This window comes from Mixophyes fleayi, chromosome 3 (genome assembly GCF_038048845.1).
Source record: "Mixophyes fleayi isolate aMixFle1 chromosome 3, aMixFle1.hap1, whole genome shotgun sequence".
Classification (NCBI taxonomy): Eukaryota; Metazoa; Chordata; class Amphibia; order Anura; family Limnodynastidae; genus Mixophyes; species Mixophyes fleayi.
In genome coordinates, this window is record NC_134404.1 from 88,583,011 (window position 1) to 88,601,435 (window position 18,425).

Genomic DNA, 18,425 nt, shown 5'->3' on the forward strand with positions numbered 1-18,425 from the left:
TCCTTACTGGTCTTCCCAAAGTCAGACTTGAACCCCTACAATCTATTTTGCACGCAACGGCTAGATTGATTTTCCTTACAAACCGTTATTCCTCTGCTGAGCCACTCTGTCAGTCTCTACATTGGCTGCCTGTATTTCAACGAATTCAATATAAAATTCTTCTACTAACATACAAGGCCATCAACAAAATTGCACCGACATACATTTCCTCACTTGTCTCAAAATATCTCCCTACTCGATACCTACGTTCTGCACAAGATCTACGTCTCTCCTCCACTCTCCTCACATCCTCCCATTCTCGGTTACAGGATTTTTTCCGGGCTGCACCCACTTTGTGGAATTCCCTTCCACGCACAGTAAGACTTCCTCTAGTCTTCAAACCTTCAAGCGTTTACTGAAAACCCACCTCTTCAGACAAGGTTATGATATTCCTCAACCATCATCTTAATTTCCCTAGATTACCCTATTACCATCCTCTACACTGCTAACGCAAGACAACAACCTTCTGACCAACATTGCAACACACATAGCCCACTCAGTACTTTTACCTTTGCAGTCTGGCTGGTCCATTGTGCAATATGATGTAGCACATGCCCTTGTGTTTCTAACTCCCATTGTCCTATAGATTGTAAGCTTTCGAGCAGGGTTCTCTTACCTCTCTGTATGTATGTATTACCCAGTATTGTCTTATTAATGTTTGTTCCCAATTGTAAAGCGCTACGGAATTTGCTGGCGCTATATAAATAAATGTTGATGATGATGATCAGCGCTGGGCTCATGAGTTCAATTCCCATCCAGGGCCTTATCTGTGTGAAGTTTGTATGTTCTACCCTCTGGGTGCTCCGGTTTCCAGGTATGACCATCAAGAAGGACTCAGAAGTCCATGTTTAGCACATTTACATTAATGGTGAGAACACGTTTTCATTATTATTATCATTATTAAGCACCTGTTTTCCCAGTAAGCTGCCTCTGCTAGAGGGAATGAAATCCAGCATCAAGCTGCCCCCGGGTCTGCCAGAAGCGAGGTAGAAAAAGCAGCAATGTCTGACATTATATAGAAGTCTAAACAGAGCAGTATATCATCATCATCACCATTTATTTATTTATATAGCGCCACTAATTCCGCAGCGCTGTACAGAGAACTCACTCACATCAGTCCCTGCCCCATTGGAGCTTACAGTCTAAATCCATAACACACAGGCAGACTAGGGTCAATAATTTGTTAGCAGCCAATTAACCTACTAGTATGTTTTTGGAGTGTGGGAGGAAACCGGAGCACCTGGAGGAAACCCACTCAAACACGGGGAGAACATACAAACTCCTCACAGATAAGGTCATGGTCGGGAATTGAACTCATGACCACAGTGCTGTGAGGCAGAAGTGCTAACCACTGAGCCATCGTGCAGTATATTAGGCGAAGGATGTAAAAGTAGTGGAAATTAATGAATAGGGGGGGGGGGTTAGTTATGTGTTACAAGTTTGGATGTTTCTCTCTCCACCTTACACAGGTGAATCTGTATACCTGAAAACAGTGCTTTTATAGGGGCAGTTCCAAAACCCAGAATAAATGGAGCACTGTAGGAGTGTTCTTATGTGAAGGGGGACAAATGGAAATGTATTACACCCCACATAGTCTGCAGTTTGTAAACAATGTTTATTGTCAGACATCCCCGCTCCCCAATCATTGATAATCATTCCTTCTGCTTTCCTCGTGATAAAACTAACTGCGCCCCCTATCTACGCAGTCATGACTCTGGTGGGGACTGTCCTACATAACCAGGGACTGCCGGGGCATATGGGTAAGGCCATAGTTGTCCTTCCTCTTTGGAAATGGGCCCATATAGAGTTCTCTAATGTGGTGGATTAAACCCTGTGGACTCTGGGTGGAGATAACGTCACCCCACTCTATGTGTCTCACTCTGAATTCCATAATATGTACTGTGGGCCCTTCCTGGACCTTAATTGTCATCAGGAAATACAGCAACCCCTTCACCTATGATATATATTCCATATATTTAACAATGAACATTCATCATCATCACCATTTATTTATATAGCGCCACTGATTCCACAGCAATGTACAGAGAACTCACTCACATCAGTCCCTGCCCCATTGGGCCCCAGAACTGTGAGGCAGAAGTGCTAACCACTAAGCCACCGTGCTGCCCACATTAAGAACATATCCCCATGTTCATTGGAACACAGGCTGAGCTCCACACTCCAAGGTCATTCTTACACAACTGAGCTTGGATGGGCAGCTCCTAAACACCCCCCATTATAATTTGCCACAGCAGTGTCCCTATTTTATCAGGTCTGCCTCTTTCAACAGGCCCTGGTGACATCACGCACTGTGACATCACGCACTTGACATCATAGTGAGTGACCACACTGCCCAGGGACAGTGCAGAGAGGCAGCTCAGAGAGAGCGAAGAAGTCAAACACACCACTGTGTTTTTCATAAGTCTCTCAATTGAAAGCTGTTTACAGGAGTTATGAGGCGAGGTCTAATTGTGAAGGTGCATGTGATAAGTATGAGAGAACCTGTTAATGTTTAGAGCACAGCACAGAGTATATCAGGAGATGAGTGATGTGTCAGTGAGGACAGGACTGCATGTGACAGGGGCAGTGACATGATGTGTGGATGGGTAATGGAGGCAGCAGGAAGCCACAGACTGAGAATTATATAGTAGAAGGAGCAGGTGCCCCATCAGCACAGAGTATTTAATTAGATGATTTTGTGGAAGTTGTGGGAGGCAGTGACCTGTCCTCTCCTCGATAATAATATATAGCCCACTGCCCAGTGTAGATTCTCCTTTCCTGTATGTAAGTTTAAATATTTGTTTTATTTTATGTTGCACATTTTAAACTGCATTGAATGTGAATAATTAAATGTAAATATTCCATCATTCGCTCTTTACAGAGATGATTTCTAATACGTGCTGTTTCTGAACCCTGCTATCACCTTATCGCAAAGGGGAAACATTTGTATTATCAGCAAACATTAAAGTGATAACGCCACAAAAAGCTAAAATTATATTATAATAAAAGAAAAAAATTAAACGTACCTGCACTCACCCAATCTGGTGCGTCCTGTGATGCCTGTAACGGCTGAAACAGGAAATCCCTTATTATGGTCGGGGTGGGATTTTTTTTCAAAGTTCTAGTGGTGTTGTCAAGGGCCCTCCCCCCATAGTTGTCACACTCACAACCTGTAACTGATTGGTATTTGTACCATGGATCCCGTTTCCTGTTGCTCACCGATCGGACTATGCCTGGCTGTTTGTCTGGCACTGGTGTATATTAAATAAGCAGGTAAATAAGAATGTATTCTCTACTTGTCTATCCAGGTCGAATAATGATGAGCTTGAGACCCTGTGGAAACAACTGGGGGAGAGCCGGCAAGTGGAGGCAGAAGAACTGTGGATCAAGCAGCAGTTGGTATGACAACTATCTATAACCATTTGTATACATACAAACATACACGTACAGAGGTAATCACAACACAGTGTGGTCATGCCAGGCTGAGGGGCGTGTGACGGTCTCTGGGGCCGTGCTAAGCGCTTCTGAAGCATTAGGCTGTCTCCAATTCCCCTTCTCTAACAAACCCCCCAACTTGTCTGGGGACAAACGTGCCGACTGGTGGAATGGCGGCACAGTGGCGTCAATTCGTGACTGTCCCACCTAAATCAGGACATCTGGGAGGTATGATTGGAATATGGCCATTGTGATACTATGAACCATGTGTGTGACATGTCATTGTGCATGATCCCACGCTTCATGTGTAGCCTCCAGCTTTCAGGAGCGCTTTATATATTTATATATATATACATATATATATATATATATATATATATATATATATATATATATATATATATAGCGGCAACATATACACATTACTCTTACGGAGACTATATACATTCACATCAGTTCCTGCTCCGACATCCGCGTGGCAGTGGGACACTAAAAGGTTAATATCCCTCACCATGCGAACGGCTGGAAACTGACTCACGGTACAGATTCAGTTTCCTACTATTCACATTATAGACGGGATTAATAATGTGATGCCCACTGTCTGTACTGAAAAATAAAAGTACGGAAAGTGTGACATACATTTATCTGTCTCTCTCTCACTCTCTGTCACTCTCTCTCTTTCTCCATCTCTGTCTCTCTCTCTCTCACCCTCTGTCTCTCTCTCACCCTCTGTCTCTCTCTCTCTCTCTCTCTCGCCCTCTGTCACTCTCTCTCTCTCTTTCTCTCTTATTTCTGTCTCACACTCTAAAACTGACCTTATATCTGCATTATTCCCTGGACAGGAGAGAAAATGCGACATCCTTGAAGGAAGAGAGGAGCTGCTATCAAGCCTGGTCAGTCCATCATTATATCACTTAATATTCCAATGTGATGATAGTCACAGCCGTGGTGCACTCTCTCCTCGCAAGTGTCCCATAAGACCAAAACTGAAGCTTTGTTCACACACTTTATTACTGTAGTATATACAGCAATCACCGTGGGTGTATTATATACCCAGCAATCACCCCGGGTGTATTATATACCCAGTAATCACCCCGGGTGTATTATATACCCAGTAATCACCCCGGGTGTATTATATACCAAGCAATCACCCCGGGTGTATTATATACCCAGCAATCACCCCGGGTGTATTATATACCCAGCAATCACCCCGGGTGTATTATATACCTAGCAATCACCTTGGGTGTATTCATATAAACACATCAAGTAGTAATATCTCTTAATTTCATAGAACATAAACACTCTCAACCATATTTGCCTACTTTTTAAATCTGTAATCCAGGAGATCCAGAGTACAGATCATGTGACTGAGGGTAGCAGGAGGCGTTGCGATGTCGTTACGTCACTATAGCCCCGCCCCTACTATAAAATACAGAAATTCAAGGCCCGGGAGGTTTGCCTACTCTTCCGAGAGCTTTGGAGGACTCCACGAAATTTGGGAGCCTCCCGGAAAATTTCGGGAGAGTAGACAACTAACTATGCTCTCAACCCAGAGCTTTATTTATCTCTTTTCAAGGTCTTCCACAGTAGTTTGCATGGAGACGCTCTGTCCTCTGGATTATTGCCCCAGTGTCCTAACTGCTATTGTATCAGGGCCCATCGTTCTCGTTATCCTACAAGACAGTGCGCTGAATCTGTCTCCTCCATCTAATGCCCACATTGGGCCTTACTAGCATAAAAAAGTCATAATTTCTGGAATAAATGGCTGCAGTGATTTATAAGTAGATATTTATATAATATCACATCAGAATATGCTACAGAACTCCAGATATAATAATAGTTGTACAGTAAAATTCTACAGTAAAACAGTGTTCCAGTAAAATTGGTCAAATTCTGTCATTTGTTTAATAAAATAGAGGACATCCAGGTGGTCTTACGTTTACTCCGTCCAAAAAATCCCCTACGTAGTCTTCTGTTTGCCAAATAATGTAATACAGTGACAGGGAACGATCCGCACTTATTCTGTTCATTTATAGTCTGATTTATGGTACAAATCAAAGCCTCCTAGAAACTTGGACACAGCGGCGCAGCAACATAACCGTACCCTGCAAATAAGCCCCTTTGTGCGAGGAGAGGGCACTACACAATGTGTTACACAAATATACAATATGGTGTGCGCTACGTATTCATATACTCAGATCTAAATGTAATTCTCTCTATTGCAGCTCAGCAGCTATATGCGGGAGAATGATCTCCTGAAGAGTAGGCTCACCAGGCTGCGGCTGCTGGCCACAGAGCAGGAGGTACAGTATAACAGTTACTATAAAGAGGTGGCGCTCAGGTGGTGGCTTTGCTTACATTACCCGTGGTGCCGCCACTTCAGAGCTGAGGGTACATTTTACACGGCACTCAGTTCATAGGTGCAGAGAGAACATGACACAGCTGTGTGACCAGTAAATAACATGGACTCATGTATGTAGTAACTGATAGCCGGGCGGGATGGAGGAGCAGGTGCTTTGCTGCCGGAAATATTTTATTGTGTTTATTACATGTGTGCCCAGTGTAAAGTGTACAGACATGTAAATGTGTAATGTATTTCATACTTGCCAACTTTTTCTTGTTGGCTTCAGGGAGATCCCGGGAAAATGGACGTACGGGCACGGGCTTGGCCCTGCCCCCTAAATTTGGGCAATTGCAGCAGGGGGCGGGGCTAAGATCACGCGATATTTGCGTCATTAAGACCCTGAAGTCATGTTGTCTTACCTGTCAGTCTTTTATTACATCTTGGTCTCCATGAAAATGGCCACCTCCATAGGCATCAATACATGGACATAGGACACAATTTCTGAACTGTCATCATGCCACAGATGGCGAAGCCAACTACGTCTTGTACTGGCTCAGCATCAGGGAGAATGCCAGACTCTTCAGGGAGTGAGGGAGATCACCCCTATTTCAGGGAGTCTCCCTGACATTCAGGGAGAGTTGGCAAGTATGCATTACACTAACTTACTAATTATTATTTAACAATGATATTGTAAATGCAATAAAGAAATGTATAGTTTTGTGATCTGCCTTAACCCTCCCCACCCCCCAGCAGTTGTAGAAGATGTGTAATATATTCAAGAAACTCATTCTCTCGTTTTGTTTGGTGGATATTCTGGGCCCGATGTGGCCGCCGTACTGAGGGGTGTGTCCAGCCGTACTGAGGGGAGTGTCCAGCCGTACTGAGGGGAGTGTCCAGCCGCACTGAGGGGTGTGTCCAGCCGTACTGAGGGGAGTGTTCAGCCGCACTAAGGGGTGTGTCCATCCGCACTGAGGGGAGTGTCTAGCCGCACTGAGGGGAGTGTTCAGCCGCACTGAGGGGTGTGTCCATCCGCACTGAGGGGAGTGTCCAGCCTCACTGAGGGGTGTGTCCAGCCGTACGGAGGGGTGTGTCCATCCGTACGGAGGGGTGTGTCCAGCCGCGTTGACGTAGTTTCGGTTTGTAAGGCGGGGAACTGAAGCTCCTCCGGGCACCGGGGATCACGATGGCAGCGGATCCCGGTCTGGAAATGGCCTCCATGATACCGGCCCTGCGAGAACTGGCCAGGTACATGGCGGCGTCCGGTCTGGTGTAACCAGTAATCAGACGTGGACAGCCTGTTGCTCGCCAGCTGCTTACTGCATGTGACAGCACGCCTGACATTGGTTGGCAGAGTATGCTGAGACTTGTAGTTCTACAGCTGGCAGATGCCCATCTTTGCTTCATGGGCTGCAGTGCATTGGAGAAGTGGAAAATAATGACATGGCCGCGTGAATATTTATTAGCATTATTATAAGGACATCTTGTTCATATCTCTTTAGGTTATATGCAAATGTAGTTTTATATGCAGGGTGAGTGAGTGGTGCAGTGATCCTGTACAAGTTAGATACATGCTGTATGGAACATCAGCGAGCAGCACAGAAGTTCTGTCATTGAAAATATTGTATAAAATCACCATACATGACTAAGCTAGACGCAAGTTTGCATTGTATCATTTGTAGGCATACATGTATGTCAACGAATTGCAGTAGACTGTGTTAACAAGTTGAAATAACTAAGCTACCAGGAGGACTATTTATCAACCCTTTGGAGCAAAATAACCCCCCCAGATCTTTAATGTACATTGTAATGTAAAAACTCAATTTTAAAATATTTTGTGAGATTCTCCTGGACAAGTTAAACTATTGTTTTGTTATATATAAGATAGATGAGGTGATACAAAACAAGGTTGGATCGCGTTTTTCGGATAAAATATGATTTTAGATCTCTTTTTACCTGGGCTAAATAGCAATATGTAGTTTTAATGTGAATCAATAAATTGCTGTAAAATTGGTATTTCTTGTGGAATGCAATACCTTATATACAAATAATATATAGTAAAACATGTTTTTCTTTAAATCCGATATGTCCATTCTCAAGTGACATTAAACTACATCCATAAGAAAGGTAGCAGCAGATAGATTAAACGTGGCGCTCAAACACAAAATATATGAGTAGATGATAATAATGTCCAATATAGGAAAAGACTTTCTTCATAAGAGGAGGCAGCCTCCCTCCCAGATTACGGATGGTACTCCGATAATAAATAAATCAATATATACAAAGATAGGAGGAAAAAATGGCGCCAGTATAAGTAGTGTTAGCTTGTAACGATCACCCAGTCAATAATTATTGAGATGCAGAGTATGAATCTTAGCAAGCTGGTACAGTCATTATTCAACGGCTTCCAGATACTCCAACCATATACCGAAATGCAGACAGAGAGAAGCAAAAGATGTAGTGTCACAGGCACCCGTGATATACAGTATATAGTAATAGGTGGTAGCGTACCAAATAGATATAAATAAACAGCTTATCTGTATCAGAATTATCTGAACGTAGTCTCCAAACAGCCAAGTGAGTCAGGAACACATGTATAAACTGCTTGTGAAGATATATTATATCTGGATCATCGACCACAGCAAATTCACTGCTTGCAAACTCCACTTAGCCGATAGTTTAGAAAGAAAAAATCCATATAGTGTAGTACTTATAAAAGATTTAATCAGCATGTATCATAAAAAATGCACACTCACAATATAAATATATTTTAAAATCTTATCTGTAATCCTGTAGTATAAGGAATACTGCTATACAGTGTAGATATCTGGACACTCCATGAGGTGAACACCAATGGACTCCATACAAAAGTTCTCAAAGGGAAAACTCACGGACCAGGTGGGCAGCAGAGCCTTTAATATACCAGGAATAGATGATAGGAAACAACCTCAACGCGTTTCATCATGTAAAGACTTCATCAGGAGAGTACTCCTCCTGATGAATTCTTTACATGACAAAATCATTTTAGAAATCATTTAATAAGGGGGGGGATCATGACATTCTGACCACATATCTGTTGCTTTCAAACTGCCCTGTAGCCTCTGGTCCATTGCTTTCTATGGTACTTTAACCTCCCAACACACTGTGGTGGAAACACTGTCTGCACTGTAAAACCGATCCTAAAAAGATGGTGTGAATGAGCTCTTAGTACCAAATTGACTGAATAAAACTCAGTGCAGAAAGAAATGTTGTATGAAAAACCCCTTATTACTCAGCTCCCAAGCTGATTATATGATGAAATTTTAAGGACTGTAATTGTCATTAAGTTTGGATCACTTTAGTACATATTTTAAATGCAACCATTAGAAACGTTTATCTGCTAGCCCAAATGCAAATGAATGTATGCTACTGCATATTTAAACTGATATGATAAAACTGTAAATAAGTGCGGTTGGAATTTAATTCTAGGTTAAAACTAGCCGAAAACTGCAGACCAATTGGGGCTACTTGATCTCCAAAGAACAACATGCTTTCAAGCTCACACTTGTAATGCTCATTACCTGGTGTTAAAATGCGTGCTTTTATCAGTAGTTTTAACAGCAGTAAAAGCATGAAAATGGGAATGTAACCTGTAGGTTCCCATGACCACATACCAACTTCCACTGGCGCCTTCAGACAGGAATGGCGGCGGCATGGCAGTATTTTATGGACCCTGACTACAATGTTCACCTGTCATCCTCCTCCTCCAACCACAAACATAAGCATTGGTTACATACAGCAAATCACAATGTTTTGTTAACGCCAGTGAGTAACTGCCTTACATTGAAATTTAACATTAGCAGTATTACTCCTTTATCTCCTGCTAGGGAATTGTGTTATCTGATCTGGTTTGCAGGCCTTTATTGTCCTTATACAAAATGACTTTTGTCACTCTTCTCTTTCTGTTTTAGTACAAGCTCCGAATCTTATGAAATTGTTGTTCAGAAACCAAGACAAATACTCTGCCAGTTCATCGACCGGATCCTTACAGATGTAGATGTTGGTAAGTCGCATTAAATTCAGTATCGCACGTTGCAAGCACTATATATAATATCAGAGCAGCTATGTGCTTGGAGAAACAGAACTTACTTAGATCCTGCTGATGTGAGTAAGTGTCTCAGCAGAGGAATAATCCAGTGTCTGCCTGTGAATTGTTACTCTTGAGAACCAGGGGAAGTCATTCACATGAGCTATAGCAACAAAATGAAAAGGTGGTTGACAAACATTTATACTGGCCATGTTTTTTTTTATATGTATGTAAGATCCCCACTTTAGCTTTGAAGGACTCGTCCTGCAGATATCATTGCAAGTGAACCAGACCATGCTAAATAAATACAATTAGGTATCTTGTCTGGGGCTTATTGTGATTTTTTTTGTTTAGTTGCTGTGGAGCTATCAAAGAATACCGAATCTCAGCCAAGTTCAGTCATGCTGCTGGACTTCATTCATCACATCATGAAATCATCGCCACGTATGTTTGTCAACTCCATTAACAGCTGTCAGAATAATAAACCTGATTGCAGCTGTATTGGTAAGTATCCCTTAAAGTACACATTATTAATAGATTGCTAAAGGCATAATGCTGTAGGTAGCTCCGTGTGTTTTACAGGAGTGACTACTAAATGTATGTTCATGGACTCCCTCTATCCACCGCTCTGTGCTGTCAGTCACTCTGCACATTTCCTGTCATAATGCTATTGTCAACAGTCTTTGCAGCTGGTCTAACGCTCTACCTATAATACAGACACTCAGTGTCCGGAAATAACTAATAGAAAGATTTTTATTTTTCATGGAACAAACCTCTAACATCTTCCTGGGTTTAACAGCATTTAATTTTATATTATGTTGGTTTAATCCGTTTTTTGTCTTTATTTTTCTGAGACTATTAAGAACATGGCCATTAAAATGATAAAGTGGACCTTTCACATGCTCGAATATCCACTAGTATTACTATTTTTGAAACTTCTGACTAGGATTTGTCTAGTTGATAGATTGTCAAAAACTGAAAGGCAATGTTGTATTAATATTTTTTTTTATCCTTTCCTTAGAGCTTAATGGGAGTGGACATCTTTCTTTTTGCACTTTATATATTTTTCCATCTTATTTGTATGCTATATATACTGACATTTGGCAGGAAATACTAATACATAAGCAGGTGGACAGATTATAAGGTTGAAAATAGCAATATCAACAAATAGTAAGCTTGATATATGGAGCTTTTCTTTATACATATGGATATATTATATATAAGGAAATATTTATGTGCAGAGTAGGTACTCATCTTACTTACTGTGTATTGAAGAATTAATAGGTAAAGATTTCAGATTTTAAACATTTTCTGTTAATAAAGCACTTAGCAATCTTGATTATTTGTGCTATTGACAGTAAGTGTGATATTGAGTGTTTAAACACAATATTTAATCAAGTTACAGAGTTGAGTATAGGAAGATTTCCACCCCCTCCCCTCCCAAAAAACAAACAGTACTTCCCAGTACTGATCAATAAGGGAAAGGATCACTTTAACCTCCAAAATGTGTGTACTAATAATTGACTTTTTAATGTGTCACCTGTATTTCCATTTTTTTTTTGATTCATACTAAAGTCATGATTTGTGTTTTTCTTACTATCAGAGTTTAGCAACTGGATAATCACCAGGCTACTACGTATTGCTGCCACACCAAGTTGCAAACCTTTACATAAGAAAATATCTGGTGTCCTCCACTCCTTGCTTTTTCTTTTCAAGAATAAAAGCCCTTCTCTTTTTGGTGTCCTTACAAATGATTTACTACATCTCTTTGAGGATCTTATTAACCTGCATGAAGGAAGCATGAAAGGGTCTATAGCATGGCCAGTCACTGTATCCAGATATCTATGCAGTGCCCTGGAAAGCCAGCTGAATCTAAGATCGGCTCCATTTCAGCTGATGAACATGCAACAAGTGGAGCCTCTGGAGACCACTTTGTTAATGGTCTTGACTGAGAATGAACATGATATTGCTGCTTTTTATTTCCAAAGACAGAACCTAGTACTCTGGGGAATTGGATGCTCTTTGCTAGACAATGGAGGTCCACAGCTTAAGATTCTGTCTCTGCATTTCTTAAAGAATCTCATCAACTTAGGAGGACCACCAGAACAACCTGCACACTTTTTCTTCACTGTGTTTTTTGGAATGCTAACCTATATAAAAGAGATGAATTTGGACGAACAGTTACTTTTTGAAATTCCGCTATTAAACTTGGTGAAGGTTTTATTCCCACTGCAACAGGAGTCTCATATGAGCATAGAACCTGTCTACCTTAACATGTTGCTGAAGAAACTTGCAGTTATGTTTGAAGAGGGGATCTTGAAGGATGTTCAGTCTGGCACCCTGAGAGAAGCACTTTGTTATATAGTACAGTACTTTCTAACTATTGTGCCTCCAGGCTATGAGTCTGCTAAGGAGGTTCGCAATGACCTTGTTTGCTGTATCTGTAAAGCCTTTGTTGACATCCTTGGAGTTCAAAGTCAACAAATGGTAAGAGATGTTAATAATGTCCTTATGTATCTTGATCAAGTATTAATATGGATGTATGGAAAGTGTAACATTCACTAACAATATATGGCCAGACCGTGATTTAAAGACGTAATCTCTACAGATCTTAGACTTAGATTCATATTTACTGTTTTCGCAGTATTTGGTCCCCTCACTGTATGCGGCTCTGAGACGAGAAGCTCTGGAACTCCTCCTGCAGCAGCAAATCACCGCACAGCTCTCAAGTACAGAATCTGAAGGTGGTGGGAGCAGCAGCAGTGATGAGATTCGGGAGAAGAGACCCCGCTTAAGTTTATCTGCAAAATCACAGAGGAAACAAGCATCGTCTGCAGTGTAATTATCATCTCATTCTGTTTTTATCTGTAGTATTGTATCATTTATTGATAGATGAAATGTGATATGATGAAATCTCACTTGTCTATATATATGTCATCTTTCAGGTGAGTACAATTAACTAATCAGAAATAATCACCCGCTTTTGAAATTAGGCCCTGCTGGAATGGGGCTGATAAATCAGGGCTCCTGGTCATGTTTAGGGTTATTATTTTTAATTGAAAATAAAAAAATATTTCCTTCTCTTTTAATTTTGATGCCTGTTAGTTTGATAATTACCTGTCTTGTTCTTTGCTATAACAGGACACTTTCGGTGGATATGAAGTCTAAGATTGTACTATGGAGAGCGATAAACAGACAGTTTTTGTCTCTCTTGCACATACTGGAAGGAGAAGACATAGCTGATGACCGCGTTATGTGTTCTTTGGAGGGTGTAACAATAACGCTCTACGTGGCTGCTCTTTGCACAGCTCACATTTCTTCAAGTGATTCTATTGTGTAAGTACATTGTATACTTTATGCTACATGAAATAATATAGAGAAGAAATTGGGGATAGGTAGTGCTTGTTAAAGGGAAGGTGATGATGATAATGATGAAGAATTGTACAACAGACTCTTACCAGTACCAAGGCCCACGTATTTGCAAATATGTGCAATTTCCCTTACATCCAATTGGAGGACATTGGGGTATAGTATAGGTGAGATAGGCATGTGGCACTTTAAGAAAGTTGTTAGCGCTAGCTCCTCCCCCTCTATACCACCCTTTTGGTTTAGACTTCAGTTTAGTTGAAGTGCCTTAACGTGTATGACGTTTGGTGCTGCTATACAGTCCCTGTTGTTAGGTTTAGCTTACTTTTTTTTTCTTTTTATTGCTGTCGACACGATCCCCCGTCTGCAGCAGTTCTGATACAGACACACTATTTGTCTGCAGCGTTAGCACTGTGCTCTGTTGCCGGTCCCTGTGAGGCAGCTTGCCGGCATCCTTTAGAGCGCCTGCATTGATTCTGCAGCTCACAGCACGAATGGCGATGTGCGGCTTGAAGCAGTGGATCGGAGGTGCTGTGGTAGTGCCTCTGCTGCCGCCCCTGCTCCTGACGTTAGATGCCTCGGGGAGTAGGGCACAGTTGCTGCAGGCTATGCTCAGTGTCCCTAGCAGGGGATGCACAGGAGCAACCGCTGCTTCACTGTGCACACGGAGGATGGCAGCAGATAACTGAAACCCCTTCCCAGTACAGTGCTGGGAAGGGGGGTAGAAGACACAGTGGACCCTCTGGGTGGCTGTCTCTTACTAGAAGCAGCCATTAGCATACTTAGGGGGCTGGGTCATGTAGGGGTTACATTGATGGTGTAAGCCCCTGCTAGGTACTGGATTGGTAGAGAGGGCTATCCTGCTGGACAGCTGCCAATCCAGTGCTTGGCACCTGGGGGGAGGTGATTCTTCCCCCTCTCTGCACCTTCTCCATGGTGGTCTCTCACTGCTCGTGTGCAAACACCAGAATAGTCAGCCATTCATCTTGGGGGGAAAAAAAGAGTAATGTGGTCTGTTAGATCTACATTCATTCCTTTATTCTTGATATTAAAGCTTTTAACTGTTTTTGTGTATTTAGAGTGGATCAGAAGACCTCCGACCTGCCCGAATATTCCAGCTCCCAGATTTCAGATCTCTCCTGGGTTGGCCTAGAAGAAATTGTGAGAGTACTTAAGATTTGTAGGAAACTTCTCAATTCAGAATACCAGAATGACCTTATTGATGTTGTGCTGACAAAGATAGTGAAGATATTTGATGCTTTACTTTACATACATGGTGAGAGTAGAATTTATTTCATATGGTCTGATGCATGTAGCTGCTCTAAGAATAACACAAGTCTTTATAGAGGTCATCAGTTTGTTGAATGAGTTTTATTAAAACCTATTGAAATGCATTTTGCTTTGTTTTTTAATTAATTTGCTTATTTTGTTGAGAGGGAAATATTTGGGCTCATTTAGAGTTGCACGTACTCATCAAATGTATGTAGGTAAATATACATGTAAAAAAAACAACAATTTACATGCACATGTTCATTCGTACACATTGAAACGTGTCCAGCTCAGAACCAGTAGGGTTTCACCAGGTGTATGTCAGGCATAGCAAATGTTTATACTGAGCATAGGAATAGCTTAGAGATATGGCTTGACAGTGTTAAAAGTCACATTAACTCAGTGGTTCCCAAAGTGTGCGCTGCGGCTCCCAGGGGTGTCGCGGCGCTGTCACACGGGTGCCGCGGGAAAGTCAGAAAAAAAATAAAACAAAACAAACTCACCAATCCACGTGGCGCCGGGACCCAGCATCCTTCTCTCTCACACAGCTTGTCACTATAGTGACAAGCTGCGCGAGAGAGAGGGAGAATGCTGGGTCCCGGCGCCGCGCGGATTGGGCACTATAGTGACAAGCTGCGCGCGAGAGAGGAAGAATGCTGGGTCCCGGCGCCGCGCGGATTGGTGAGTTTATGTTTTGTTCTGTTTTTTTCTGGCTTTCCTGCGGCAGAGAGGACAGAGTGAGAGGGGACAGTGTGAAAGGAGGGGGACAGAGTGAGAGGGAGCGTGACAGAGGGCAGAGGAGGGGGACAGCGTGAGAGGGGGCAGAGTGACTGGATGCAGAGGGGGGCAGTGTGTCTGGATGTAGAGGGGGCATTTTTGCATACAACTAAATAAGTATTTCTGTCCTGACCTAAATACTTATTAAATTTTTTGGACCCAACTACTTCTAAAACAGGACTGCTCAGTAATTATTTTGGAGGGGTGCCTTGAAAAAATGATGGAGACTCTAAGGGTGCCGCGAACTGCAAAAGTTTGGGAACCACTGCATTAACTTATTTGTGAACAATATAATCTATAGAAGTGTTATTTATAATGTGAAAATCGCAGTTTCCATATAAAATGTAGTTAAATGCAAATGAAGTAAAAATTAAATTAAATTAAATGCAAACATCTGTTTGTTGTAACAATCCAATGGCAATCTTATTTTCTGCAGTAGTCCAAATGAAAACGACAAATAAGTAATGCAGATAGATGGGTGTTACTTCATATATTATAGCTGTGATATTAATGTGCTACCAGCTAGAGGTCAATACACAATCATCCAATCAGAAGAGGCTAGCTATTGTTGCTGATATTCATCATCATCGTGTACTGTTGCACCAGCTGCCAGACGTATCTGCGTATGGAGATAAACAATGTTTTCAGGGCTTCTGATTCTGACTTTAATGGTTAGAAGCACATATTGTACAGGCACTCGTCTATGCCAGCCTTAGTATTTTAAAGGTTACTTTCTTGGGCAGGTACTTTTTGTCTAGAGAGTTCAATTTCTCTATTTTCTTTTGTTAGAAGCGTTATTAAAAAATGCCTGGATGTGACTCCTGGAATGGCGTTCCTTTAAGCAATATTAGAGAACAGATCATTATTTCTTCCAAGAGCCAGTTATTTGATTAATACTGTGAATGCAATATAAAATAACATATTTTTTTTTCCACTTCTAGTGAAAAATCGATTACCTGAGCAAATACTTGTGGATTTATGTGGACTAATTTCTTTGCCTTGGCTTCACACTCATTCAAGTCATGCTTCATTCAAGATGGCAGCATTTGATTCTGCACTTGTGACGTTAAGCCTTAGGATTTACGAGAGAGTCTGTAAGTAACCACTGTTGTTTTCTTACTGTTCTTGCTATTGAATCATGTTTTTTAATTGTTTCACTTGTAAATGAAAATGATGTAAAACTTGCCAGAAAACGCTGATAACACCTCAGGTGGATTACTGAAAGCAAATCATGTTGATAGCGCATATTACATTTGTTAAATGAACTATATTGATGCTTTAAGGTAATATTGCACAGTAGGTAAATCTCTGAGCTATCTGTGGCTGGAAACGCCAGCATTTTCAGGTTTTACATTGGGGCGACCATACTGACCTCTCGGAATGTTGTGCATACTTAAATAAGAAGAACATCTTTGAAACTATATGTCGTGCAGCAAAAGAAACATGCAGTTTGACCAGTTGTCACAACTGTAGGTGCATTTTTCACAATATTCACAATTTAAAAACAGAATTGCTCATGCTTTTAGTCTTCTTACAGAGCTGATTTGCAAGAATGCAACTTAAAGTAATACTACTATAGGGAAATTGACCCAATAACATAAGTAACATACTAGATAAAACAATATCACAATAAATGTACGTATGAAATAAATCAAGAACACCAGAATTTTACAATCACCTGTTGCAAGGTTAAAATGTGTTCTGTGCCTGCTGATACGTAATACAAGCTGAAGGGAAACCAGTATTAAATCCATCTTCGCTAATGGAAAGATATTTGAGCAGAAATTGTTACTCACTAAAATTCCTTAGAAATGTAAATCTGTGCTAAAATTTTAGGCTTCACCATTTAATTTGAAGTAGAATGATAAAAGCTAGTAGCCGTTTGGTCACTATGGTTATAATGCAGATTTACACTTGTTGAGCTTTGCTAATAACTGATTGACATTGTATTGTTAGGTAAAATAGCAATACTAAAAAGCAGACTTTAAATCTCCAAAAAGTTGTAAGTGTTGAATGATGTGTTGTTCATTACAACAATAACTTACACATTGTTAGATCATGGTTTTATGCAATATCTCACTCCTATTCTAAACCTCTTCAAATTGAACCGTTGATTGAAAAAAAATATATATATATTTATTTATATGTGTCCTCCACTTACCTCCATTGTATTTTTTTTATTCTTTTTGCAGCACCTAATATTGAGTCCCAATTTGTCTTTCTTCTGTCATTATTTACTAAACTGATAATACCTGACTGGAGGTTAGCAGTTTACCAGTGGTCATTGGAGAGTCCCCATGAGATTGTCCGTGCCTCTTGTGTTAAAGGATTTCCTATATTGAAACACTATGTTAACCAAGAAGCATGCAGTCCAATCCCTAAAACATTGCTGTAAGTATACAGTAGTCACACCTAGCACACCTGTGCAGGTTTGTGCAGCCTTATATAACAAGAAGTTTCACTGTCATGCAGAAGTGTGTATTTTTTAATATTTGGTTATTTTACTGTGATTGTTGTAACAGAAAATGTCAAGGTATTCTCTTTTTTCTTGAATTGGAATCATTGTGTGTGGTTCCATTGTATTTCATTCACCTAAATGAACTATTCACAAGAGTATCCAATTAAAACTATTTGGCCTAAATTTCCATATTTGCCAGTTACTTCTGAGCTACAATTTTGAAAATACAGCACTGCCTGACCACTTGTGCAGTTAACCTTTTTAATCTTTCATCCATGGGAGATGATGGGTATAGAGTGTGGTAGCTGAGGATGTCTGAAGGTGGTGAGATTAGCTTCTCCTGCTGCCGGCAACCCACTCCCGCAGTGGAATCTGGTGCTGGGCCCTTGGGTTAAGTGAGAACCCTTCAACACCTCCTCCCTGGTGGGGCTTTGTAGCTAGGAAAGCCCACCAGAAGAGACAGTGGCCGTTTTGAGAGTAGCCTCGTGCAGCAGTCTCTTTCATCTACCCTCTTTGCTGCAGGGTCGTGTGGTGACGTATTGAGGTACTAGTTGTCTGCAGGTTTTTCTCTGTCTTTGACTTGTTTGTTTAGTTCCACATTCTCCTGGATTGTGCAACTGTTTTCTGTCCTCTTTTCTTCCCTTGTTTTTATATGTCTGGGAAAGGATGTTTGT

The 18,425-nt window shown here is 41.1% G+C and overlaps 1 protein-coding gene across 1 annotated transcript in view; it reads left to right on the forward strand.

Moving 5' to 3' along the window:
* Positions 1–6,928: 6,928 nt before the first annotated feature.
* ATR (ATR checkpoint kinase) overlaps positions 6,929–18,425 on the forward strand; it is an 87,856-nt gene continuing 76,359 nt past the window's right edge. Inside the window, exons 1-9 of the mRNA XM_075201936.1 lie at positions 6,929–7,063; positions 9,766–9,857; positions 10,236–10,385; positions 11,485–12,368; positions 12,526–12,719; positions 13,023–13,217; positions 14,327–14,523; positions 16,235–16,387; positions 17,486–17,684. Of these exons, the coding sequence (XP_075058037.1) occupies positions 7,002–7,063; positions 9,766–9,857; positions 10,236–10,385; positions 11,485–12,368; positions 12,526–12,719; positions 13,023–13,217; positions 14,327–14,523; positions 16,235–16,387; positions 17,486–17,684 (2,126 nt within the window). The 5' untranslated portion in view covers positions 6,929–7,001. The remainder of the gene's footprint in view (positions 7,064–9,765; positions 9,858–10,235; positions 10,386–11,484; positions 12,369–12,525; positions 12,720–13,022; positions 13,218–14,326; positions 14,524–16,234; positions 16,388–17,485; positions 17,685–18,425) is intronic.